The sequence below is a fragment of the Rhinolophus sinicus genome, chromosome 13, assembly GCF_057876585.1.
Source record: "Rhinolophus sinicus isolate RSI-liver-muscle chromosome 13, RSI-T2T, whole genome shotgun sequence".
NCBI classification, from domain to species: Eukaryota; Metazoa; Chordata; class Mammalia; order Chiroptera; family Rhinolophidae; genus Rhinolophus; species Rhinolophus sinicus.
Window position 1 is genome coordinate 15,232,702 of NC_142513.1, and position 25,262 is coordinate 15,257,963.

The 25,262-nt window shown below is 42.6% G+C and overlaps 1 protein-coding gene and 1 pseudogene across 3 annotated transcripts in view; both read left to right on the forward strand.

The window, feature by feature from the left end:
- CHD6 (chromodomain helicase DNA binding protein 6) overlaps nucleotides 1–25,262 on the forward strand; it is a 182,694-nt gene that overhangs the window by 139,982 nt on the left and 17,450 nt on the right. For all 3 annotated transcript variants that reach the window (XM_019748943.3, XM_074318117.2, XM_088789121.1), the window contains exons 26-31: nucleotides 4,478–4,607; nucleotides 6,373–6,433; nucleotides 18,944–19,004; nucleotides 19,910–20,126; nucleotides 21,585–21,793; nucleotides 22,925–24,508. In XM_019748943.3, the coding sequence (XP_019604502.3) occupies nucleotides 4,478–4,607; nucleotides 6,373–6,433; nucleotides 18,944–19,004; nucleotides 19,910–20,126; nucleotides 21,585–21,793; nucleotides 22,925–24,508 (2,262 nt within the window). The remainder of the gene's footprint in view (nucleotides 1–4,477; nucleotides 4,608–6,372; nucleotides 6,434–18,943; nucleotides 19,005–19,909; nucleotides 20,127–21,584; nucleotides 21,794–22,924; nucleotides 24,509–25,262) is intronic.
- LOC109456211 (large ribosomal subunit protein eL21 pseudogene) lies at nucleotides 1,732–2,557 on the forward strand (annotated as a pseudogene).

Consider the following 25,262-nt stretch of genomic DNA (forward strand, 5'->3'; position numbering starts at 1 on the left):
CTGAAATAACTGCCCCCCTTCTTTCACTCCTGGCACAGTCCTCCGCACCTGCCCTTGGTTTCCTCCAACGGTTAAAATGAATGATGAGAATGCCAGATGCAGTCACTGCTGTGCCTGACACACACCTTCCCTGCCAGGTGAATGAATGGAAATGTTAAGCCGGAGAGCAGGGTTCAAAGTGGGAAGAGTTAGTGACACCTGGCCTTCACTGTCACCTCTCCCGCTCCCTAAACGTTTGACCTTGGGCACGTCACAACCTTCTGACCTATTTCCTCACCTGTACAGTGGGAATACTACCAAAGCCACCTACCAGGAAGGTTGTTTGAAGATTAAATGGGACAATATATGTAGACTGCCTAGCACAGTGCTTGGTACATAGTAGATGCTTGGCGCTTCCACGGTCACTTGTTACTCTGCCTTTGGAAGGTAAACTCTCTTAATACATGTCCTGTGCATAGAATTCTTCCACATTTACAGGCCAACCAGTTAACATTTCCTCCAGATCTGTGGGTTTCCCATTCGTGGGTTCAGTCAAATGCAGATCAAAAGTATTCCCCTCCCCTCCAAGAAAATCCCAGAAAGTTCCAGAAAACAAACCTTGAATTTGCCACATGTTGAGCACTGCACTGAACCCATGCAAATGGAGTCATGTGTAGGCTCACCCTGCTGTGGCGTCTCTGCAAATACAGGTTATAGGCGAATGCGCCGCTTTCTGTAAGGGACTTGGCATTCTCAGGGGCGTCCTGCAACCAGTCCCCAGTCCTGCTTCTATGCTGTCCACTACGGAAGCCACACGTGGCTATTGAGCACTTGAAATGTGACTAGTACAACTGAGCATCTATATTTTTAATTTTACATAATTTTACTTAACATAGCCACATGGGGCTCCTCTGCTGGACAGGAGTACAGGCTAGAACTCAGCTGTGAAGTGAGAACAAGAAGCACGTGACCTCCCTGTTAAGCACAAGGAGCCACAAAGCAACCGAAACTTCGTTTAATCTAATGTTGGAAAGAACCCAGAAGTAGACAGACTGCTAGAGGCAGCCCCGTTCCAGAGCATCTGAACTTGAGCGCAGGACAGTCTGCTGAGCCTGCGTCTCCCTTCAGTGGCGGTGTTAGGGCACACTGCCAAATCCAGACGGAGTCAGTATGGCCTCAAAGGAGGACAAAAACCTCAAGTCCCAGCAGTTGATGTGCTTCCTCTCCCTCCCCCAAGCCAGCACACATTCCACAGGCACACAGAAAGCCTGGTAAATTATGACAGCAGTGTTAAACTACCTAGCTGAACTTGAAAGAAAGAAATGAAGAGATCACTTATAGCCAGAGCTGAACGCTCGGGCTGACGACAGCAGACCAGGGGGACTGGGTTTTAAATGCCCTCCTAGAAGTGGGAAGTGGGCCGCTCCGGGAAAGCAGGGCAAGAAAAGACTGCCTGACTGGCCTGTGGTTGGCTTCGTGGGCCCATCCTCCTTGGAGTTTCCTAGAATCCAAATCAGATCAGATCTTGGCTGGATGTTGCCCATCGGGCATTCCATGAGCATAGGCCTGTACCTGTCCTCACCTGGGTAACGCACCTGACCACCCCTGTACAACATCGCCTTCGCCACAGTATCATCAAGCCCACAGGACATGTCTTAACTCGTCACAGCCAAACTCTCAGATACCCTGCAGCTGGTGGAGAGGTGACAATTTCAGAAAGCCAAGCTGCCTGGTGTTCGCTTTTCAGAACTCTCCATCAGGAATCATTCTGCCTCACCTCCGTGTCCTGGAGACAGAAGTATGAGCTATAGTGCTGCAACCACTTTCTTGGTTAAAAAACACATAGCTGCCTTTTTTTTCAGCCGGAACTGCCATCTTGTAGTAATTCATGAAAATGACCAACACAAAGGGAAAGAGGAGAGGCCCCCTCTCTATGTTCTCTAGGCCTTTTAGAAAACATGGAGTTGTCTCTTTGGCCACATACATGTGAATCTACAAGAAAGGTGATATTGTAGACATCAGGGGGATGGGCACTGTTCAAAAAGGAATCCCCCACCACTTTCACCACGGCAAAACTGGAGGGGGCTACCCTATTACCCAGCACGCGGTTGGCATTGTTGTAAACATACAAGTTAAGGGCGAGATCCTTGCCGAGAAAATTAATGTTCGAATTAAGCATATGAAGCACTGAAAGAGCCGAGAGAGCTTCCTGAAACGGGTGAAGGAAAATGATCACAAAAAGAAGGACGCCACAGAGAAAGGTGCCTGTGTTCAACTGAAATGCCAGCCTGCCCCACCCAGAGCAGCACACTTTGTGAGAACCAATGGAAAGGAGCCTCAGCTGCTGGAACCCATTTCCTACGAATTCATGGCAGGATATGTGTTAAAAAAAAAAAAAAGACCTTTACTGTTAAAAAAGAAAAACACACAGCTGTTCATTGTCTGAGGTCTTGTGGATCTTTTAGTCCACACCAGACATAGCCTGCTACAGCCCTGCTTAGATCAGAACACAGCCACGGTTCTACCTCCACGCTGACCCCATGGCAGAATCGGCTGAATCTTGGGTTGCCTGCAGCAAAGAGGGACCTGGAGCAAACCTATTCTGGGTGATGTTCTTGACATTCTCAGTTGCATTAAGTGACTTCCACCCCTCCAGGGCAGCCAGGGTTTATGAAATTTCCATCAAGATCCAGAGTTTAGTATTTCTATTCCTATTCTTAGGAGTTTTTTTAGACTATGTTAAGAGACCAGCGGTCTGCACCCCCTAAAAGGTCTGTCATTTTACTACCTCTTTGCACTGCTGTGATAGCTCCAACGGCACTCTTCAGGACAGCTGTTAGAGTTTTCTAGGGAGCTGACTCAGTCAGTCGTCCTCACTTCCAGCTTCATAGCAGCTTGAGAACTAGAAATGCAGAATCTGTCTAGATGGCAGGCCCACACATGACGAGACAAAGTCTGGAGAGGAGACACCTGCAGGGACCTGGCCACCCTCATGCCGTCCAGTACCAAGTTCACAAAGGCAGGACACTCATGGGCTGTTAACCTCTTTCAATATTGAAGGTTCAGTGGAGGAACCGTTCACCATCTCACCTATCAGGTAAAGCACCCCTCCTTTCACGGGGAGGAGACAGTGGCAGGAAATTCCTCAAGGCAGCAGAAGCATCGAGGCCGTTTCCGTTCTGCTGTGAGCTGAGGGAGAGCGTGGGGAGAGGGTGACGATGGTTCTTCCTACAGTGATTATTGGAAGAGAATCTGGGCAACACTGACTCATTCAGTCAGTTGTTTGTCAGACCCTGTGTTAATACTGGATACATAATGAGACGTAAAAACAGATTGTTTTCTTTGGAGCCCACAATCTCAGGAGAGAGGCAGTCACCAAATAATCAACCTAGGGAATAAGTGACTAAAGAAGAGCGCAGGGCACCCCAGGTTCTCCTGCCATTCACCTCCTATGGGCAGCACCTGTCGTTGAGATGGAAGAGTCACTTTGTAGCTCCTCAGAGAAAAAGTACTAGATGCTGCCTACAGGGTGAAGGATAGAACTGCATCAACAGTCATCCAAGAACCAAAACCAATGTAGAAATGAAATACCCAACAAAGTGAAATCAAGTCTGTTATCAGCAGCCAGCTCGTTCTCATTTTAGGTACAGCATTTTCCATCACCTCTGATGGGGTCTCTGTACACACTACCAAGCTAGAAATTGACCTTGTTTGCTAGGAGCAATACAGAAAAGGTTTTGATGATCATGAAGGAGTTTTCCCCAAGGTAGTTGGATAAAATAGGTTGGATCTTGTACGTAACCATTAGATTTAATAAAATAATAACACTCGTGCATGGGCTTTATGAAAGTAAAAGTGATGGTTTTTCATTGTCTTGCCTCCCTTTTGAAGTCTCTTTTCTGAGTCAAAAAATGCTCCATCTGTTCTTGACTTTGGAGATGTGGTGAGGGGCAATTTTAAAGCCCTGTCCAGTGGATTTAGGATTTTGTACTGAGTTTGAATACAGAGGCAGCAGATCCATTTTAATCCAATTAACAATCACAGTCCTCTTTATATTTCATCGCTGGCATCCGTCACTTTGTTCAGCTTCCGTTTCTAACACATGGGATAAAACTGGACTGTAAGAAAACGAGGCCCACTCGAGAGGTAACGAGGTGTCCAGAGTTGGGGGGGGTGCCAGGAGAAAAAACTGTAAAACCAACTTACCTGATTCCCTTTGGTGTCCGAAAGCAGCAAGCATGTGAGAATGGTGTCTGAACCTGTCTCGGACACAAGAGCATTTATATAAGCTTTCATTTTTGGTCAGGCACTGCTCAGAGGTGTCCCCTTCAGCTCAAGGCTCTTCCCCTGATGAGAAGTCTTAACCGGTCCAGTAAATCTTAAATGAGCATTTGTTGTTTGTTTTTACTTCATAAGGGAAACAAAGTGACTGTCCGGGTCCCAGGGCAGAAACTGAGTGCTGACGTGACTGCTGACCTCTCTCATTACTCCTGCTCAGGGTACGAGCGGTACAACGCCATGCGAGCAGACCCAGCGCTCTGCTTCCTGGAGAAAGTTGGGATGCCAGATGAGAAGTCCCTCTCTGCAGAACAGGGTGTGACAGACGGGGCTTCAGACATTCCCGAAAGGTGAGAAGCTGCATAGGACAGCTGTGATGTGACACGTCATGCCACGAAATGATGGCCCCTTCCACGGCGTGCAGCACACTCAGCCTCTTCCCTACAGTCCGACTCTCCCTTAAACCTTGCCGTGCCGGAACGGCCTTCCAGAGGTGCTGCTTTGGGTACATCCTGTTACACTTCAGGCCTTTTCTATGACTTCTAAACACTTTGAACCAGATACTAGCTCCTGTCTTTCGTGGGTTCCCCAGGCTGCCCGTATCTCTGTATCTTACCTGGTCAGAGGATTCTGGAACCCAGACCTCTCATACCTGGCAGAAAGCTCAGAAGAGGCGTAGCAAGTACAGGCTTCTTGACCTTGGAATTCCTCAGATAAAGTTCCAGCATTATTTAAGGATTGCATGGTCTGCAAGTAAGGTGGGTTTAGGAGCCACCGCTTGACAGCCATGGCATTTAGGCCTTTTCCCTGGGTGTGTGCACAAAAGGATGAAAGAATCCTCAGTGACTGAATTTTATTTACTGTTGGCATAATCTCCCAATGTGCGAATTCATAGGAAAGCTAAACTAACAGCCAAAAACTGGTTCTCAGAAAAAAACCATATATATATGTATGTGTGTGCGTGTATATATATATATATACACGCACACACACATACATATATACGTACATATATATATATATATATGTATGTGTGTATATATGGAAAATGTAATATGTATCTCTTAGCTTGTGTTTGAGAAGCTTTTGACCTGATTTTTTCCCCAAAAGTAGCAGATATGCTTTGCATTGCCTAGGGCTGTGGCCAGGCTTGGACACGAGGGCATGGCACTGCCAGGAGCCCTGACCATCTGCTAAGGCCAAGAAAGGAGCGAGATGCCTTTTTCATCTGTCCTTAACCCCAATGAACATTTTAGCTACCAAAGGTGTTTCCTGTGGTTGGGTACTAAAGATGCATTCAGAGAGATGTTAACAAATGCCCAAGTGACCCATGTTGGTGGTGTTAGATTCACTGGGTCAGGGAAAACATTACCTGCATGAGGTACCTCATTGTGGTCTAAAGGTTGTATTTTTGTGGGGCAGCTATTCTCTCTGGTTAAGCAGTGAAGGTAGGAGGTTTTCATAGAATCTGAGCAGCAAAGATAAGAATCTGAGCAGCAAAGATAAGAATATTTGAGGCAGGAATACTTCAAAGTCAATTTTAAAAGGAGTCATGAAAAATGTAGACATCAGCAATAGTTAAGCTCACAAGAGAGAAGACATTAGGAGCAAACCTAGAGTCAAGTGCGATTGTCAGTAAAGGGGGGTAAAGTGTCCTTCTCAACAGTTTTGGCAGATTTCCCTTTGGAGGAAGGGACTGCTGCCAAATGGAAGTGATCATGTGTGAAGATTCATCTGATGTGATTGGGGATGGCACATCAGGACTTGCTCGGTTTGCAAGCCTTCAGTCTCTGGAGTCTTTTTTTTTTTTTTTTACGAAAGCCACATATTCAGATAACTTTTGATGTGTAGTGATTACTTTTTTATGACAGTATCGCTGTTGAATAGCTGGCCTCTCCACTTGACTGAGTAGATGCTGAAATCCTAATTTTTGGAGGTCCTTGCCCATAGAAGTTAGGACACTTGGAAAATCCAAGATTTTGAGGCCTGTGGGGAAAGGGATCGACTAAGAGTCCCTGAGCTCAGTGATTTAGGGTGTTTTCTTGCAAGTGTCTTGATTTGCTAAATAGCTCCTACGTGGTGTGTGATGCTTTTTTATTTTTCACTTTTATTTAGAGGCAACACGGATAAAGAAGACAGCACTGAGGACAAATTAGATGGCCTCCAGAAACAAATGGTGAGTCGGATGTGCTGTGTGGCAATCCCAATCTTGAATGTGAAGAGAGAAATCCCCATTTTAGTAGTGGTCTTGGGAACTTGACTGCATTGCTTCAATGGCATTGCATTTCCCTCAACATTTTCTTATAAAAATTGTCAACATGCAGACTGCATTGCACTTTTATTCTGATGAAACTTTTGATTTTGAGATCACTGGATTTTAGGTGCAGTTATAGGATACAGAATAATTCCATGTACCTTTTATCCAGTTTCCCACCAGAGGAACATCTTGCACAATTTTAGTGCAGTATCAGAAGCAGGAAGCTGATGTTGATAGAGTCCGAGTACAGGACATTTCCATGACCACAGAGCTGCATCCTGCTGCCCTTGGAGAGCCAGCTACACTTCCCTCCTGTCTTCACATACCTGTTAATCCCTGGCAACCGCTCACCTGTTCTCCATTTCTATAATTTTGTCATTTTAAGAATTTATACAAAGGGAGTCGTATAACATGTAACCTTTGGGAATTGGCTTTTGTCACTCAGCACAATTCTCTGTAGGTGGGTCCAGATGATGTCTGTAGCAATAATTCACCCCTTTGGAATGCCTAGTGGTCGTCTGTAGTGTGGCTGTACTGCAGTGTGTTTCACCAATTATCCATTGCAGGACATCTGGGTGGTTTCCAGTTTTGGACTATTACGAATACCTCTACAAACATTTGCATACAGATTGGGTATATGGACATACATTTCCATTTCTCTGGGATAAATGCCCAGGAGTATAATTGCTGGGTCATAGGATATAGTTATTATGTGTTTAGTTTTTCTTAGAAACTGCCAGACTTTTCCAGAGTGGCTGTACAGTTTTACCTTCCCACCAGCGATGCATGAGGGATCTCATTTTCACTTTCCTCATTTTCTTCATTTTCACTAGGGTGTTGTCACCTTTTTTTAGTTGATCCATTCTGATAGGTATGGAGTGATATCTTGTGATTTTAATTTGCATTTTCCTAATGGCTACTGATGTTTAACATTTTTTTTATGCTTTACTGCCCTATGTATACCTCTTCAGTGAAATGTTTCTTCGTGTCCTTTGTCCATTTTCTAATTGAGTTGTTTCTTTGTTTTACTGTTGATATTTGAGAGTCCTTCATATATTCCAGACACTCGTCTTTTGACAGATATGTGGTTTGCAAATGTTTTCTCCCACTTTGTATTTTGTCTTTTTATCCTATTCATATTATCTTTCACAAAATTTTTAATTTTGATCAAGCTTATCAGTTTTTCCTTATATGGATCATATTTTTGGTGTCAAATCTAAGAACTGTGCCTACCTGTAGATCCTGAAGGTTTTCTTCTGTTGTTTTTTTTTCCCCTAAAAGTGTTTGATTTACATTTAAGTCTGTGATCCATTTTAAGTTAATTTTCACATAAATGGAGAGAATTAGATTACATTTCTTTTTTTTTCATGTTGATGTCCAATTACCCTGGAACCTTTTGTTTTAAAAATCTTTCTTTCATTGAATTGTGTTTGCACCTTTGTCAAGAAAGATCCACATATTTGTGTGGATCTGTTTCTGGGTTCTCTATTCTGTTCCATTGATCTATTTGTATATTCCTCTGCCAGTGGCATATATATTGATTTCTGTAGCTATATAGTAAGTTTTAAAATTGGATAGACTGATTCCTTTCTTTGGAGTAATTGCAAATGATGTTGTATTTATGTTTATCTTGTATCCTTCAACCTTGCTGAACTCAATTACCAATTAGTTCTAGGTTTTTGTAGGTTTCTTGAGATTTTTTTTTACATCAACAGATTGTTTGCAAATAGGGATAGTTTTATTTTTTCTTTTCTGATCTAAAAGCCGTGTATGTCCTTTTCCTGCTTTATTGCATTGTCTAAAACTTCCAGCATCATGTTGAATAAGAGTGATGAGAGCAGACATCCCTTGTTCCTGGTATTAGTGGAAAGACATTCAGTTTTTCACCGTTGAGTATAATGTTAGCTCTAGGATTTTTGTAGATGCTCTTTATTGAAGATGAGGACATTCCCCTGTATTCCTCCTTTTCTGAGAATTTTTATCATGAATGGATATCAAATGCATTTTTTATACCAGTTAATACAATATGAAAAATCGTGTGATTTTTCTAATTTAGCATGTTAATATTGTAGATTACATTGATTGATTTTCAAATATTGAACCAGTGTTACATCCCTGGATAAACTCTACTTGGTCATAGTGTATGATTCTTATTGTTGAATACTATTTACTAATATTTTCTTAAGGATTTTTACATCTGTATTCACAAGGGATATTGGTCTGCAGTTGTCTTTCAGTGTTATATTTGTCTGATTTTTTGTGTGTGTTTTTTTCCTTTTATTTTATTTCAGGTCTACAAAACAATGTAATAGTTAGGCATTTAATGTCTGGTTTTGATATTGGGGTCATGTTAGCCTCATAAAATGAATTAGATGGTCCCTCCTCTCCTATTTTCTGATAGAGTTTGCCTAGAATTGGTATTAATTCTTTACATGTTTAGTAGAATTCTCCAATGAAACCATCTGGACCTAGAGATTGCCTTTTTTGGCGAGTTTTTAAATTAAGAATCCTCTTGTCTTTTATATTGGATAAGTTGTGGTAGTTGGTGTTTTTTAAGAAATTGGTCTGTTTCACCTGAGTTGTCAAATGTATGTGTGTTGAGTTGTTCATAATATCTGCTTACTGTCCTTTTGATATCTGCAGAATTGGTAGTGAAATTCTGTTTCATTCCTGCTTTGGTAATTTGTCTTCTCTCTTTTCCTTTATCATCTGGCTAGAGATTTGTCTACTTTATCTTTTTGAAGAATCAGCTCTTTATTTTATTGATTTTTCTCTATTGTTTTTCTGTTTTAAATGTCATCGATTTCTGCTCTTTAGCATTCCCTTCTCCCTGCTTGCTTTGGTTTTATTTTCCTAGATTTTTGGGGTGGGGGATCAGATTACTGATTTTTGAGACTTTCCTGCTTGTTTAATGTATGCATTTGGTACTATAAATTTACCTATCAGCATTGCTTCAGTTATGTTCCATAAGTTTTGCTATGTTATATTTTCATTTTCATTCAATTTAATGTATCTCTTTAAAATTTCTCTCAAGACTTCCTTTTTGAGCCATGGATATTTACACATGTATCATTTAATTTCCAAGTAGAGACTTACCCATTATTTTTCTGTTTTTGAATTTTAGTTTGATTCCATTGTGTTCGGAGCACACATGTGTGTATTTCAATTGTTTTAAATTTGTTAAGGTTTGTTTTATGGCCCAGGATATGGTCTATCTTGGTATATATTCTATTGACACTTGAAAAAAAATGTGTGTTGTTCTGTTGTTGTGTGGAGTGTTGCACTTAGAGTCCATTGGTTGATAGTGTTGAGTTCTTCTGTATCCTTGCAGATTTTTCTGTCTAGGTATTTTCATCAGATTTTGAGAGAGGAGTATAAAGTCTCCAGCTATAATTATGGATTTGTCTATTTCTCCTTCCAGTTTTATTAGTTTTTGCTTCATGTATTTTGCAGCTCTGTTGTTTGGTATATATACATTTAGGATTATGTCTTCTTAGTGGATTAACTCAGCTGTCATTGTATAATGTCCCTCTGTGTCTCTCAGACTTTAATCTGATATTATTATACCTGCTCCTGATTTCCTTTGATTAATGTTTTCATTCTATAATTTTTTCTATCCTTTTACTTTCAGCCTTATTTGAAGTGAGTTTCTTTTAGACATCATATAGTTGGGTCATATTTTTTTAATGCACTCTGCCAATCTTTGTCTTATAGTTGGTGTATTAGGCTCTTTGCATTTAATGTAATTATTGATACATAAAGGTTTAAGTCTGATGTTTTATTGTTTTCTTTGCTTTTTGATTCTGTTTTCTTTTTTCTGCCTTCCACTGGGTTATTTGAATATTTTTTTATTTATATTGGGTTTTTTTAATAGCTTTTAATGGTTATTCTAGGTATGTCGTTATATATATACATAGTGTATCACAACCCACTGGTATCATTTTCCCAGTTCAAGTGAAGTGTAGAAACCGTACTTCATTTCATACCTTTACCCTTCCCCATTTATAATATAATTGTGTGAAATATTTCTTCTACATATATTTAGAACCATATTAGACAATGTTATGATTATTGCTACAACTGTCAAATATAATTTAGAAAATTCGAGAGAAGGAAAGGCTACTGTATTTACCCCTATATTCGTTTACTGTGTTCTTTCTTCCTGGTGTTCCAAGGTTTCTTTCTATTTTAAGAAATTGTTTTAGCCATTCATTTAGAGTAGGTTTGCTGGTGACAGTTCTTCATCTGAGAATGTCTTAATATCCCTCTTCATTCCTGAAGGATGTTTTCACTGGATATGGGATTCTGGGTTGACAGTTCTTTTCTTTCAGCTCTTGAAAAATGTTGTGCCACTTCCTTCTGGCTTCCATGGTTTCTGATGAGAAATCCACTGTCATTCAAGTTGTTTTTCTCCTGTAAGTGAGGTGTCTTTTCTCTCTTGCTGCTTTCAAGATTTTTTTCTTTGTCTTTAGTTTTCAAGAAGTTTAACTAGGATTTTTTGAGTGGATTTCTTTGCGTTCATCCTGTTTGCTCAGCTTCCTGAATATGTAGGTTTATGTCTTCTGCCAATTTTGGGAAGTTTTCAGCCATTATTTCTTCAAGCCGTTTTTCCTCCCCTTTTGAGACTCTGGTGATATGAATGTTAGATCTTTTGTTATAGTCCCACAGGTCCCTAAGGTTCTGTTTAATTTTTTTAAATCTATTTCTCTCTTGTTCACACTGGGTACTTTTTGGTGTTCTGTCTTCTGGTTCATTAATTCTTTTCTCTATTCTGCCATTGAGTTTGTTCACTGAGAATTTTTGGGGTTATTTTATTTTCAAATCTAAAATTTCCCTTTGGTTCTTCTTTAGCTATTTCTTTGCAGGAACTTTGTTTTCTTCATTGATGACTGCTTTAAATTCTGATGGCAGATAATTCTAAGATCTCATCATTTCCGTGTTATTAGTATCGATTGATTGGTTCTTTTATGATTCAATTTGAGGTCTTCCTAGTTCTTGGTATAATCAATTTTTGAGTGAAACCTGAACATTTGAGTATTATGTTGTGAGACTTACTTAAAAGGATCTTATTTAAAACTTCTGTTTTAGCTGACTACCTCTGACAACTCTCTCGCAGGGGAACAGTGAACAGGTCTGCGCCACCTTATTACCACGTGGAAGGAGAAGTTCATGTTGTCAGTCAGCCCCCAGTGACACCCAAGGGGGGTGTTTCTCCTACTGTTGGTCAGGAGTGGAAGTTTAGCTTTCATACGGTCTTTGCTGACACTATGGATAGGGGTGGGTACCTCATTACTATCAGGTACTCCCTATTGGCTTTTGACACTACCCCAGCAGGGAAATGAGGTGCCCTGTTACAGCCTGGTGAAGGTGGATGTCTAGATTCCCCACTCAGCCTTTGCTAGTATGGGTGTTGTGAGCCACAGTGTTTTCTTTGTCGTTACACTGGGGTATAGTGGGTATTAACATTTTGTGTATTTCTAAACTGCTCTTTTCCTGGTTTTTTACTAGAGCGGCTTTTATTGGGGCTGTCTTTTTTTTCCTTCTTTTTTTACTTTTTTTTTGTCTGCACCATTTTGTGTATCCTGGCAGCCAGCTTCTTTACCTCTAAAACTAGGATATATAAAGCAGTAAAACCCAGGGAACTCACCACTATTTCATACCTTGGGTCCCAAGATCACTAATTGGTCTGCTTTCTTCTCTTCAGTTTTCAGAGTTTTCTTGTGTTTTCTTTATGTAAATGTCCAGGGATTTTCGTTGTACTTAGAGTGAGGAATAGGGGAAATGTGCATCTTCCCAGAAGCAGAAGTCTGTACTGCATTTTACAAATGAGTTTCTGGGACTTTGCATAAGCAGACTGAAACCTTACCAGGACCCAAGCACCATTTGATTATGTTTTCTCTGGCTTTGAGGAGTGGAGCAAATGAATCTGTTAGAATTTCAGGGATTCTGGGTCCTAGAGGTTACTGTAGCATTGTCCCTAACTGACTCCATTGCCAGGATAATCTCTCCTCGTCTGCTGATCACCACCTAAAAGTTACCAATTCGTTTTGGTTCTAGTTTGGAGAATGTGTGGTATTTACTTTGGCTCCCCTCAGCTCTGATTCTTGTAACAGTAACAATGACATCACTTTCCCAAAGTGGGAAATAATTATTTTTCGAAGATATGTTTCCGTATCTCCCCCAAGGTTTGAGAAGCAGTATCGAAGCAAAGCAGCATGAAGCTTCAGGCCCTGGACTTGAAAGAAGTTGGGTTCTGGTCTTGACAATGAGAATCCCAAGTTCTACCATTCTGGTCCCTGGCTTATACTGTTAACTTCTTTTGTCTGGAATTTGGGATGTGTTTTCCCATAGGAAACAACTCAAGTACCAAAGAAATGAAAGTAATACCATATACTCATGTGGAACTTGACTCTTTCCAAAGCACTGTTTGCATTTGTTTCACTCGATTCTCACCTCAGCCATGTGAAGTTAACACTTCAGATGTTATTACCCTCATTTGAGAGCTGAGGAAACGGGAGGCCCAGGAAGTCATTAAGAGCCCTGCCAAGTACTCACAACTATTCGATGGCAGAGTTCAGACTAGGTATTCTCTCGATATTCCGGTATTCTTTTTTCCAATCAACTGTTCTTTGCATAGTCAAGAAAGTAGAATGTTTATGTATACACAATGGAATACTATTTGGTGGTAAGAAAGATGATATAGGACTATTTGTGACAACATGGATGGATCTTGAGAGTATAATGCTAAGCGCGAAATAAGTCAGACAGAAAAAGCAGAGAACCATATGATTTCACTAATATGTGGTATATAAACCAAAAACAACAAAAGAACAAGACAAAGAAAATAGAATGTATTTCATTTGTACATACATGTGCCTTCCTCCCGGTAGCAGCTTCTATGAAAAGGCAGCTACCAGCCCAACTGCAGGCCAGACCCAGCTGAACGCAGTTCACAATCAAGTTTACGTGCTTAACCGTCAGCCTTTGATCTTGGAGCGCTCTGGGCACTGAATGGCTTCTGGCAGAATTGATAAAATAACTTCAGTTTCCTTATACAGAGCAGGGTAAAAGTTCTCTGGAACTACGTTTTTATTCTTTTATAAAATTAATACCTCTTACTCATTTTGCTCTTCAAACCCCTAAAATCTGGGCTATAGAATAATCAAAAGCAGATGGAATGGAGAGTGCTTACCTCAGGTTTTGAGGTGGACAGATTATATAACAGATTAAGCTTGACTTCTAGTCCATGTGCTGAAATAACAAATGGAGAAGAGCAGCCAACATCTGAACCAGACCTCGTTCCCTCCCACCCCACACCTCCTGCACGGAAGACGCTGGTTAGGTGTTTCCTTCTCCCAGTTCTGTTCTCAGGCAGATCAGCAAGCGGGGTTCAAGAAGCGCACAGAGCCTGTCATCCAGGACCAGGGTCGTTTCTCTGAATTAAACAGACCTGGCCGTAGAAGGATGAACAGTGAATACATCGGCAGAATCTTAGCATTGCAAGGAGCCCTAACGACGGGTGTTGGGTGGTCTCTAAGTGTTCCAGCCTCTCTACAACTTTGCTGTCGGGGTTGTTCCAGGTAGGTTCAGGTACTTCCAGGAGCCTCTGGGAAGAAGAGGTGGAGTGTGCTGCCTTCCAAGGAAGCCCATTTCGTTTTGGGGTGATATTTCCCTTATATTGACCCAGAAATCTGGCTAGCAGTTGGTTCCGTAGATTCTGTCTGGTTTTCTTCTGGTACTGCAAAGAACAAAACTGTTCTTTCTTTTCTCTCTGATGGGATTTTAAATTCTTGAGGCTGGCTAGGTACCTTAATCCCTTTAAATCTCTTTTCAGGTGAAGTATCCCTAGCTCTTCTGCTTTTCTTCGTATCACATCGGGTCCAGACCCCACACTACTCTGGTGCCTTCCAGAGCACACTGCAGCATTTGTCCCCTTAAAATGTGGTGGGAGAGAATCAGAGAATGTTCAAGTTAAAAAGGACATTTGATCTACTCGATTCCCTTCCCCCACACTCTCTGTTTTAATACCAATAGAACTTTGGTAAACAGACTTCAGATGCAGCTGGAGTCACTAAACCCATAGGGAAGTTCTTTCTTTTTCTTTTTCTTTCTTTTTTTTTTTTGTTAAGGAGGGCACTGCTCGCAGTGGCCCATGTGGGATCGAACTGGCAACCTTGGTGTTAGTAGCACCGTGCTCTAACCAGCTGAGCTAACCAGCCATCCCCATAGGGAACTTCTCTAGCAGTTAGTCTGAAAGTTGACTTGCGTTTGGAATGGTCTGGAGCCTAGAATTATAAATGAAATATTTCTCTATGTCAGTCCTCATATGTCAGAAAATAAACAACCATCTCTTTTAATAGAAAGAGGAGTAAGTAGTGGCACAGCCGTCACTCATATAGTCGGTCTGTGATCAGCGTGTTTGTCCTTGCTCCGCAGCAGTTCCTACTCCAGGTGCCTCTGAAACAAGGTCTAAATAAGTGGAGGATGAAGTCATAGCCAACGTGCACACAGGAGAAATTCTTAACAGGGAAATCGAATGGCGAAGGTGGTTTGATTCCATTGTAGGAAAAATTCAGCTCGGAGTTGGAAAGTCACCCTTATGAGTTTAAGAGTTTGAGGGTTCTCTGAACTGCAGTAATGATATTTGACTGGAGAGTAAAAAGTCCTACTGGCTGAGGACACAAGAGCAGTGTCTCCCCTGCTCACACCTTTTTCTAAATCCTGTGATCTTTACGTGTAATAGGTTCGTTGAGTTTTATGTTAAAGACATTTGATGTGTATTTACTTTCCAGGTGAAGTTTATGCAAGAGTAGTGGGGTGCTTTGTTTTCCTGCAAGACGAAAACCACTGTGGGATCTTTTTGACTCCACCTTAGTACTTCCTGTTACCTCTACACAGAGAGCTTTTACGTCCTCTTCCTGCGAACACATTGTCCTTCAAAATGAGGCTCAGACATCACCTCTTGGACGTCTTTCCCCCTCCCCAATTTGGGTCTGATAGAGACAGTGATTCTTCCTTGTGTTTTCACTGTGCACAGGGGTGATTGTCGCACTGAATGGCCAGTCTTTATTGACATGTCCAACATAACCACCAGACTGTGGGCTCTAAAAGGATAAAAGTTCCATCTTTTCCACTGTTTTAGCACCTAAACCTAGCACGCAGTTCCTGGCACTCACGAGACACTCACTGTTTGTTAAATGAGACAACAGCTCATCGCAGTTGTGTTGGCCCTAGGATTTCCTAAGAGCATAGAGGAAATTCCCTGGGTCCGCAGGTTCCACAGGGTCTGTGCTGCCTCGGCCCCCACCTCCACCTTCACCCAGACCACGTAGAGGAGTAGCCACAAAGGAGACTAGACCTTATGTTTTCAGATAAGGAAACAGAGCCCTACGCCCCCAGTAGAGAAGCGATGTGTGTGGAGGTAAGTTACTCTTAGTACTGGCAGTGCGTTTGATTCAGCCAGTGTGTCTCCCACCTGCCAGAGGCAGCATGGCACCGTGGTTAGAGATTGTCCTCTGGAGAGGCAGAGCTTCTGGGTTTGAAATCCGTTTTCACCACCTAATAACTGTGTGTAATAGTAGACAAGATTAGCAACCTCCCCATTCCGCAGTTTCCCCTTGTCTAGAATCCTCATTATACAAGTAAATGAAATATGCACATAAAGTACTCAGTAGAGTACTGTACTCAGTACTCAAAGATCTTCATAGACGTTTGTTGCTGATACACGAAGCCTCCCTTAGAGTACACATTTTAGTTGGAAGCTAGAAATACTGAGTGATTATCTAATCATTGGGACTAATATTTAGTATTTCCTCAGTCCCAGCGACCATTTGTTGGGCATTTGCTTTGTACCAGCATTTGATTAAACAGTTCACATAATCAACTCATTTGTGTCCCCCAGTCGCCCTATAAAGTAGTGTATTACCTCCATTTTTGCAAATGAAGAAATGAGCCTGAGACAGATTGAACAACTTGCCCAGGGCTTGGGAACAGTGGACTGTCAGACTGCCAACCACATGCGTGTTCAAGATGGGGAAATTGCATGTTGTCATCAGTTTCTTTTGTTTTGACGATCTTGTCATCAGCGCTCTCTGGGTCCTTCACTCTGAAATGATCGATTCACACTCCTTCCAAGGAGAGCATTTCTTTCCGATTGTTTCACGTAGGCAGAACTTGCGATACTACAATAAACGTTAAACTACATACCTCAGTGCTGGGCGTCCTGTGACCCCAGTCTCACTGTGGTAGCACACCACACACTCACATTAACGGCTGGAAGCGAGGAGTGTGACATCTCTTTCACTTGGGCTACTCATAAGCCAGGTTGTCTCCATTCTGTCATTTCTAGTGAGAGGAAGTGCTCCCAAGAGAGGGCAGGATTCAGAGAAAGGCACTTGCTGATACCAGAATCTTTCCTTACCAGAGAGACTGCCCGCGGCCATTCATGTTTATTGTCTGTGCACCAACAGCAACCATTGGGTAGACTGGCCAGGAAACCTGGGTGTCATGTGTGCCTGCCTCGCACCATGCTGGGAGCCGTGGATCTGGGGTATGGTGATGCCCGCGGCGGCCAGCCACGTGTCCTAATGAGCCTGACACTCCAGCGCCTGGCTTCCACATTTCGCAGGCTGTGGAGCCTTTCTCAGTCTGGCCGTGTCTGTAATTAGAAATTCCAGCGTCCAGAGGCTCTCCATGGATTCTGGGAGGCTACTCAAAAGTGCTCTCTATGGCAGGAAAGGATATAAGGCATGGCCGGTTAGTTTTGGCTTATTTTTTACCACCTAAACAGTGAGAGAAGATGAGACAGTATACTTATGTGCCACTTCAAAATGGTATGGTAGATCAGCCTAAGGATTCCACTCTTTGCTGACATTAGACGGCAGGAAGCAGTTTGGCCCGAGGAAGAGATTAAACTTGAATTCTTCGATTCTAAATAGGTTTCACTCTCCAAAACAAGTGTTCAACGTGGACGCTGTTTTTGTTGTTTTGTCATGGCTTAGTGGTTGAAAGTATAGGCTCTCATCAGACTACTGTGTTTGAAACCCAGCTCTGCCACTTGCTAGCCGTGTGACCTTGGGCAAGTTACAGAACCTTTCCATGGCTTGTTTTCTGCATCTATAAGATGAGGGTAGTAACAGTTTCTACCTCGTGAAGCAGCTCTGAGATGTCATGGAAAGCGTTTTGCACGGTGCTTAAGTAACACATCCAGTAATGTTAGCTATTTTCACCATTCTAGCAAAACAGAAACACATTCAGAGAATGCACCCCAGTTTCCCTTTGCCCTCAAGGTCCATCCTTGATATGAGGGGCCCAAAAAAGTTTGAATTGTAACTACTGCCAGTCGTAGGTGTCTGTCCATTCCTACTGTATCCAGGTCTCTGTGCTGGGTGCTAGTCCAGGAGGCAGCAAACCGAAAGGACCAGTAAATACCTTAGGCCCGGGGGCCACAGACAGTCTGTCACACATTCTTCTCCCTCTCCCCTTTTCTTCTTCCTCCTCTTCTACTTCTCCTCCTCCTCCTCTTCTCCCCCCTTTAAAAATGCAAAACCCATTCTTACTTTGAGGGCTAACACTCTCGGGGCCACAGTTTGCTCACCCTGCTTCCTCGTCTGACCTGTGCTCTAAAACGGCCGAAGTCTTGAATTCTGGAGTTATTCTCTCGCATCATTCAGGTCAAAAGGTACTAATCAAAAACAGAAGATGTGTTAAAAATGGAGTCCAGTTGAAAAATAACACTGTCTCTTTTCCCATCCCCAAACTCCCATGTGCCTTAAAATAAGGAGCTTTGAAAGTTCTGTTTCTGAGACCAAGAAGGGGTTCGTGAAGGAATCCATTAGAGCCAGTTTGACAAATGCTCCAACTTGGATAAGCTCTGTAATATGGCTCCAGATTCACTTGGAGCCTCAGATTGTGATTTTAATTTTAAATTCTTGGGATTTTGCAGCATCAGGTCTCATGCCTGGAGCAGTCAGTCGTGTTTTAGGAAGTAGCGTCTGTTGCTGTGCAGTAAGAAAACCATAACGAACATGAGCGTGATACTTTCTCACAACCAAAATGCAAGCACAGCTTTTGTGAAATGGCTATTAAATTGCGAGTGACACTGGTAAAGCAAATATTTAAATTCACAGCTAAAATAGTGCTTGTAAAATATAATTGCCGGGAAAAACATTCAAGTTCATCACTCTTTAAGCTATAATTCTCTACAGGCAGAATCATTCCACACAGTTCCAGGGGGAAATGCATATTTTAAATAAACCGCTTTCTGGCTCCCTTGAAACTTGTGTGAATAAACTGTTTCCCAGGGACCATTTTGGTCTTTGAGATACTTGCAGGCAGGAGATGCTTGTGCATGTTTACTCCTGTGCAGGGCTACCTGAGGTGGCTTCTGAGCTGCAGGTTTACTGATGACATGGCTTCATTTATTCCTAGGAGAGCTCCACTGATGGAGGTGATGGCATTTTTGGTGAAAAGAAGGATGACAGCCGGGCAGGTGAGACTGTGTCCTTCTGAAGGCAAAGAAAAGTAAGGTCCCGGTTTATAGCTGTTGTGGAGTTCACATGTGCTAAAAATGCTGTTTGTTATAAGGAGGCTCTTTTAAAAAGCCAAGTAAGTTGACCTTCAGCAAACTCTCCTGGTGTCACACAAGGAGGATTAACGTGGCTCTGGCAAGCTTCCTCCACCTGGCATTGAAATTCAAATGTGAAATCAATGTTAATGTCTGAAGTCAGGATAGAGTCTGAGAGAAAAAAAGGAATTGTGGTTTCATTGATTTTTTTTTTTTTTAACTTAATTGAATTTGGGGGAGGAGAGTGAAGGGGGCTTGGTTTGGTTTTTTGTTTTTTTTGTGTTTTTTTTTCAGTTTGTTTTTCTGAATATAGAATATACGCTTAATAGATTCTTTGGCAGTTGGAAGGCCCAGCTACACAAAATCTCATACTGTGTTTCCCCAAAAATAAGATCTAACTGGACCATCAGCTCTAATGCATCTTTTGGAGCAAAAATTACTACAAGGCCCGGTCTTATATTATAGTAAAATAAGACCGGGTTTTATATTAATTTTTGCTTATATTATAGTAAAATAAGACAGGGTCTTGTATTAATTTTTGCTGCAAAAGATGCATTAGAGCTGATGGTCCAGCTAGGTCTTATTTTCGGGGAAACACAGAAGTTCTCTATGGAGAAGACCACAGAGAGTCTGCTTGTTACCGGCCTTAAAGCAGGGTCCTCGAATTAGTTCTGGGTTTAAGAGACAGCAGCCAACCACAACCTCAAACTGTTTCTAAAGCAAAATTGCAGCCCTTCCAGCTATTCCTAGATCCTGGGCTGATTAGGTTATTGAGTCACCACTGTTTTGGTTCTGTTTGTAAATACTAATGTCCTCACTGATGTTTGAAGCCCAGGATGGCTCCGACCCAGACAAATCGCCCTGGCCAGTTTCATCTGCGCTCACTGCTCGTCTCAGACGGTTGGTCACTGTTTACCAGCGCTGCAACCGCAAGGAACTCTGCCGACCTGAAATTCTGGGACCAGGTAACCAAGGATACTGGGTCCAGGAAGAGATGTTCAGGAGAACCTCCGAAATGGACCTCATCAACAAGGAAGCTCAAAAGAGGTAAAAGCCAACGGCAGAAGGGCTGGGTAAAGGCGACAAGAGAGGAGGCTGAGAGCCGGAGGGCAAGTGTACTGGATGTTCTCCTGTGAAGTTAGGTAGTCTCAGAATTAATGAAATCCACTGTGATGGTGTTGTCATGCTGACCAGGGAGCCTGAGGAGATCTAGGACACCCTCTGCCCACAGTTCCCAGACTTTTAGATTTTCCAACTTGACCCTCTTTCCTAAGTTGGGCCCTAGTCTCTGAGGTTGTGGTTTAAAAACACCACGTTGGGTAAAGGTGACAAAAGGCATATATCACACTATGTTCTGTTAGCAGCAAAGGGAATAGTGTGTACAAAAGCTGTCTTATTACAGCTACCAGTCCTTAGCCCTTGAGAACAATAAGTACCATAACATGCCAACCTTAGAGGGAAGATACGAATTGCTAGGAGTTACTTGCCCATCTGAGAGTTAAGCTGAAGATGGCTACAGAAGGCCAGCACAGGCCAGGAATGATGCACCAGAGAAATGAACAAAGCTGTAGTTCTTTGAGTCTTTATATCGCTCCATCCATCTGATGTAACATCCAGTGGATTAAATGAGCACCGCAGAGCAAATTTAGTTACCGCTTTGCACTCCTGGCTTTATGAAATTTGGTAATTCAGGGGAAGTATTTTTCCCATCTTCCTTTCACAGCTCCAAAGAGGAGAATCGAATCAGAGCCCCTTGTTCCCTGCTTCTCACTCTTCACTGACCCCCTCGCCCTGCTGCTTTTCTCATTCCTTCAGGGTGGAGGGTACGGTGCCCCTCATAAAGACTGTGGTGGAGTATAATAATTCAACTCCCTTAAGTCATTATCTTAATATTGCAGGATTTAAAGACTAGAGAACCTTTGTGTCCTAGAGAAGATAGTTAAAATGGGAAGCCTGCCTACATAACCGGGAAGAAAGCCCATATGCAATAGGGGGTCAAAGAAGGTGCGTGGCTCAGGGAGGCGCCTCCCTTCTGGACCAGTTTCCTGATCTATAAAATGAAGGAGGTGAATTTAATGGTCTGGAAGTGCCCTCCAGGTTTCTGTGATTCTGGGTTGTACAGGGGGACAAAAAAATATGGCAAAATATTTAAGCATAAATAGTTTTTGAAAAATCTTTATCTCTCGCAAGAGGAAATTAACAAGGTAATTTCTAAAGTTGATGAATCAGGATCACAAGTACGCACACGTGATTTAGAAATTGAGAGGTAAATACCGGAGGAAAGAGCTGGAAGGTTTGGAAGTGCTGGTAGGATGATAGGCTAGTTTTGTTACAAGCCTTTCAGCCCAATTTTAACTTAAATGAAAATAAACAAAATAGACAAACCAGCTCTACCTGCTTTCTTGACTTCGTGGGCTCTTCTAGTAGGCGCTCAATAAGTTAGTTGCTGGTTTTTTTTAAAAGAAGAAAAGAACAGCTCACTGTCCCTTTCTGGTTAAATCGCAGGTGGACAAGGAGAGAACAAGCAGACTTCTGCAGAACAGTGTCTGCCTTTGGTGTCGTTTATGATCAAGAAAAGAAAACTTTTGACTGGACTCAGTTCCGCCTCATTTCTCGTTTGGACAAGAAGTCGGATGAGAGCCTAGAACACTATTTTTATAGTTTTGTAGCCATGTGCCGGAATGTTTGTCGTCTGCCCACGTGGAAAGATGGTGGTGAGAAAACTCTGTCATTATATTCCAGATAAGACAAGGAAAGAGCATGCTTATTTTCAAGGTTCAGAATTAGTTTGGGTGTAATTAGAAAAGTGGAGTCTACCTGAAAAGTTCAGGTAGAGACAAGAGGGTTTTCACAAATTGATGAACTTCACATTGGGTCCACCCTCATAAAATCTCACTCCCAAAACGATGTAACTCCAGCAAAAAGTGAAATTCAGATTAAAACCTCACAGAAACATTGCGAGGTTACTATTAATTACCTTTTCCAAAGCATAGTTTTGGTTTTTTTTTAAGTCTCATAGAGATTTATCTTATTCTAAACTTTGTACCTTCCTTACATTAAATCTTAATAACTCTTTTTTCTAATGTGTTGACTTATAGCTGTGGAAAGGAAGTGGCTGTCATTTAAATATCCCCTGATACGATAGAGACTTTTTCTGAGACATTTCTTCCCAGTTGGAATTATTTGCAGCAGCTCCCTCTGAGACCCTCTTCAGCCTCAGACTTATAGATAAACTTGCTATGGACCATATTTCAATATTTTAGGAAAGCTGAAACATACATTGAGCCTACCCAGCTTGGGTTCTGGACTGACAGCAGCATGCACAGACGTCCCAACTTTTGCCCCCAGGTGGCATGGTGAGGGTGTTTTCATTTAAGCCAGGGAGCTGGATAGATTGGAAAAATCTGGACCTTGGAGTCACACTGACAGGACCTGGAATTGAATCCTGGTTCTGCCATCTTGAGCAAGTTAGCTTATCTGAACCTGTTTCTTCATCTTTAAAACAAGGATGATGCTGGTATATCATAGAATTTTTCTGAGAACTAAATATCCTGTGTAACACTCCCAGCATACAGGGCACACAGTGCATGCTTATTGAATGGGAACTCATCTTATTTCCAGAACTGAAGTTTTCATGCTCTCCTTTCACCCTCGTTGGTCTGTCCTTGTTTCATAAACACCTTGCATTCTCTTCTAGCTTTTCATTTTAGCAGGGACACACACACCTGAGATTGCCATGCTGAGGAACCAGGGAACTAAACCATAAGAGCAAAGAGCAGGCACTCAGGTGGGCAGCGAGCACCCGAGGGCTACCTGAAGTGATCCGCTCTGTGTTTGCCTTGCAGGCCCCCCAGATCCCACCATCTACATTGAACCCATCACTGAGGAACGGGCGGCAAGAACTCTGTACCGCATTGAGCTGTTACGGAAGGTCCGAGAGCAGGTGCTGAGGTGTCCGCAGCTGCACGAACGCCTCCAGCTGTGCAGGCCCAGCCTCTACCTCCCCGTGTGGTGGGAGTGTGGGAAGCACGATCGCGACCTGCTCATCGGTACCGCCAAACACGGGCTCAGCCGCACTGATTACCACGTCATGACCGACCCCCAGCTGTCTTTCCTGGACGCCTATAGAAACTATGCCCAGCATAAAAGACCTGACAGCCAGGCACCAGAAAGCCTCTGTTGCCTTTACCAGACCAACTCCAAACTATACGAATCTCTTGCATATACTCAAATGAGCAGGACTTCAGAGGCCCTTGAAAATGAACCTGAGAATCTCAGGAAAATAGAAGGTAGAGATGATCATCTCGGCCCACCTGGGGGCAGCTTATCTGATATGACTTGTGAAAACTTTATTTCTAAAGTTCAGGATGTCATTTCCATCACCCATGATGAAAGCCTGCTGCCTGAGTCCTTGGAGAACATGATGTATGGGAAGAAGCTGCTCAGTCGAGAGCCAGGCTCTTTTCAGGAGAGCCCAAGGGCCAGTCCAGAATCCAGAAAAGATGCCCTTGCCATCTCAGCAAGCAAAGATGGGCACTGCCAGCCTGGTGGGCACGAGGCAGAAATAGCTTCCGGCCCCTCACTTATGGATAGTTTAGAAGCAGGAGTAGCTCAGATGAACATCAAAAATGGAAAACATTTGCTGGTGTCTCTTTCACAGGAAGGGGACCTGTGCTGCAGTGAGGCAGGGCAGAGACCTGACGGCATCGGGCAGTTAGAAGCCAAGTGCTTGGCTGCTGCTTCCTTGGATCAAGGAAATGAAAGTGGATTTGTAGATATGTGCAATCTTAGTGTCTGTGACTCCAAAAGAAACCTGTCATCGGAGCAGCAATTAATTGATTTATTAGAAAACAAAAGTTTAGAAAGTCATTTGATTTTGAGTCAAAACCACAGTGATGAGGAAGAGGAAGAGGAGGAAAATGAGGAGGAAAACTTAGACATGGCAGCAGGCATGAGGGGAAGGCCGGAGGTTTTGCCTCTAACCGAGCCCGCTGCTAACATCCCAAGGGCAAAGAGCCGAGGCTTCCATGTAGATGAAAGCAGGAGAGGCAGCCTGGAGGCTGGAAGCCAGAACCCCAGGCTGCAGGGGGCTTTTCCTCAGGCGGTCTGTCAGTGTCACTGCAAACACATGGAGAGGTGGACACGTGGCCTCGAGAAGGATGAATTTGAAGTGGAGAAGCCCAAGGCTTATAACCCAGACCTGTACAAAAGCAGAACTAACAACGTCACAATGGAGGGTGAGCTCACTGCTGTTCCATCAGATCCATTTCAAGTAAAGCATGAACTTTTAAGAGAACCTTGGAAAGAAAGTACAGAAGGGAAAAAAGGTTTCCCTACATATCCTCCTGAAGGAAATGAACTCAAGTCAGAAGACACGGATTTTGAAAGTAAAGATGATTATGATAGAGATGGAAACTGCCATAGTCAAGGTACAGTGTGTGGGATCTTGTATTTTGGGTAAGCCAGTTCTTAACGTGACAGAGTGGGGGGGGGGGGAGTTCTAAGAGTTTCATGGCTTCTGAAACGGACCTGCCTACATACAGCGTGTGTTTAAAACCAAAGGTCCCAAGCCCTTGTCTGAAAACGAGCCAGAGTCGCTTAACTCTAGTCATTCCAGAAAATTGAGGATTGTAGACAATCATTGCACCTTTGCTGCATTGGTGTGACGGGCAGGCGCTGTGTGCTTTTTATACGATGGATGCTAGATATGGTGTCGAGGGGAAGTAATTAGTTCTTCCACTAGATAAGGCGCTTCAAACTCTGAGTACAACAGCAGAAGCCAGGGAACCTCAGAATCCTGCAACGTGACATAGGTGTGATTTCTCAGGAATCCCACAAAAAAGTGAATAAATGTGATCTTTATTAAGGTGAACAAAGTTAGCACCATTTATTCACGTTATTGTCAAAACCCTGTGATATAATCAATGTTGGTGCATTTGGTTTCGATTCCTTGTAGTAACTCAACAGAAATGAAAATAAAATTACAGGTAACTCAACAGAAATACAAATAGATTTGATCTTTTTATCAACAGGGAAATCTCACATAAAGGTTCAAGTCAGAAGGAATTTTAAAATGTTAAGAATCTAGATGACCTTGAGGTTTTTATTTGCTTTGCGGGGATATAAATACAATGATTACCTAACCTTTGGTTTTAGTCATTGTGATGAGTGATGTGTGACAGG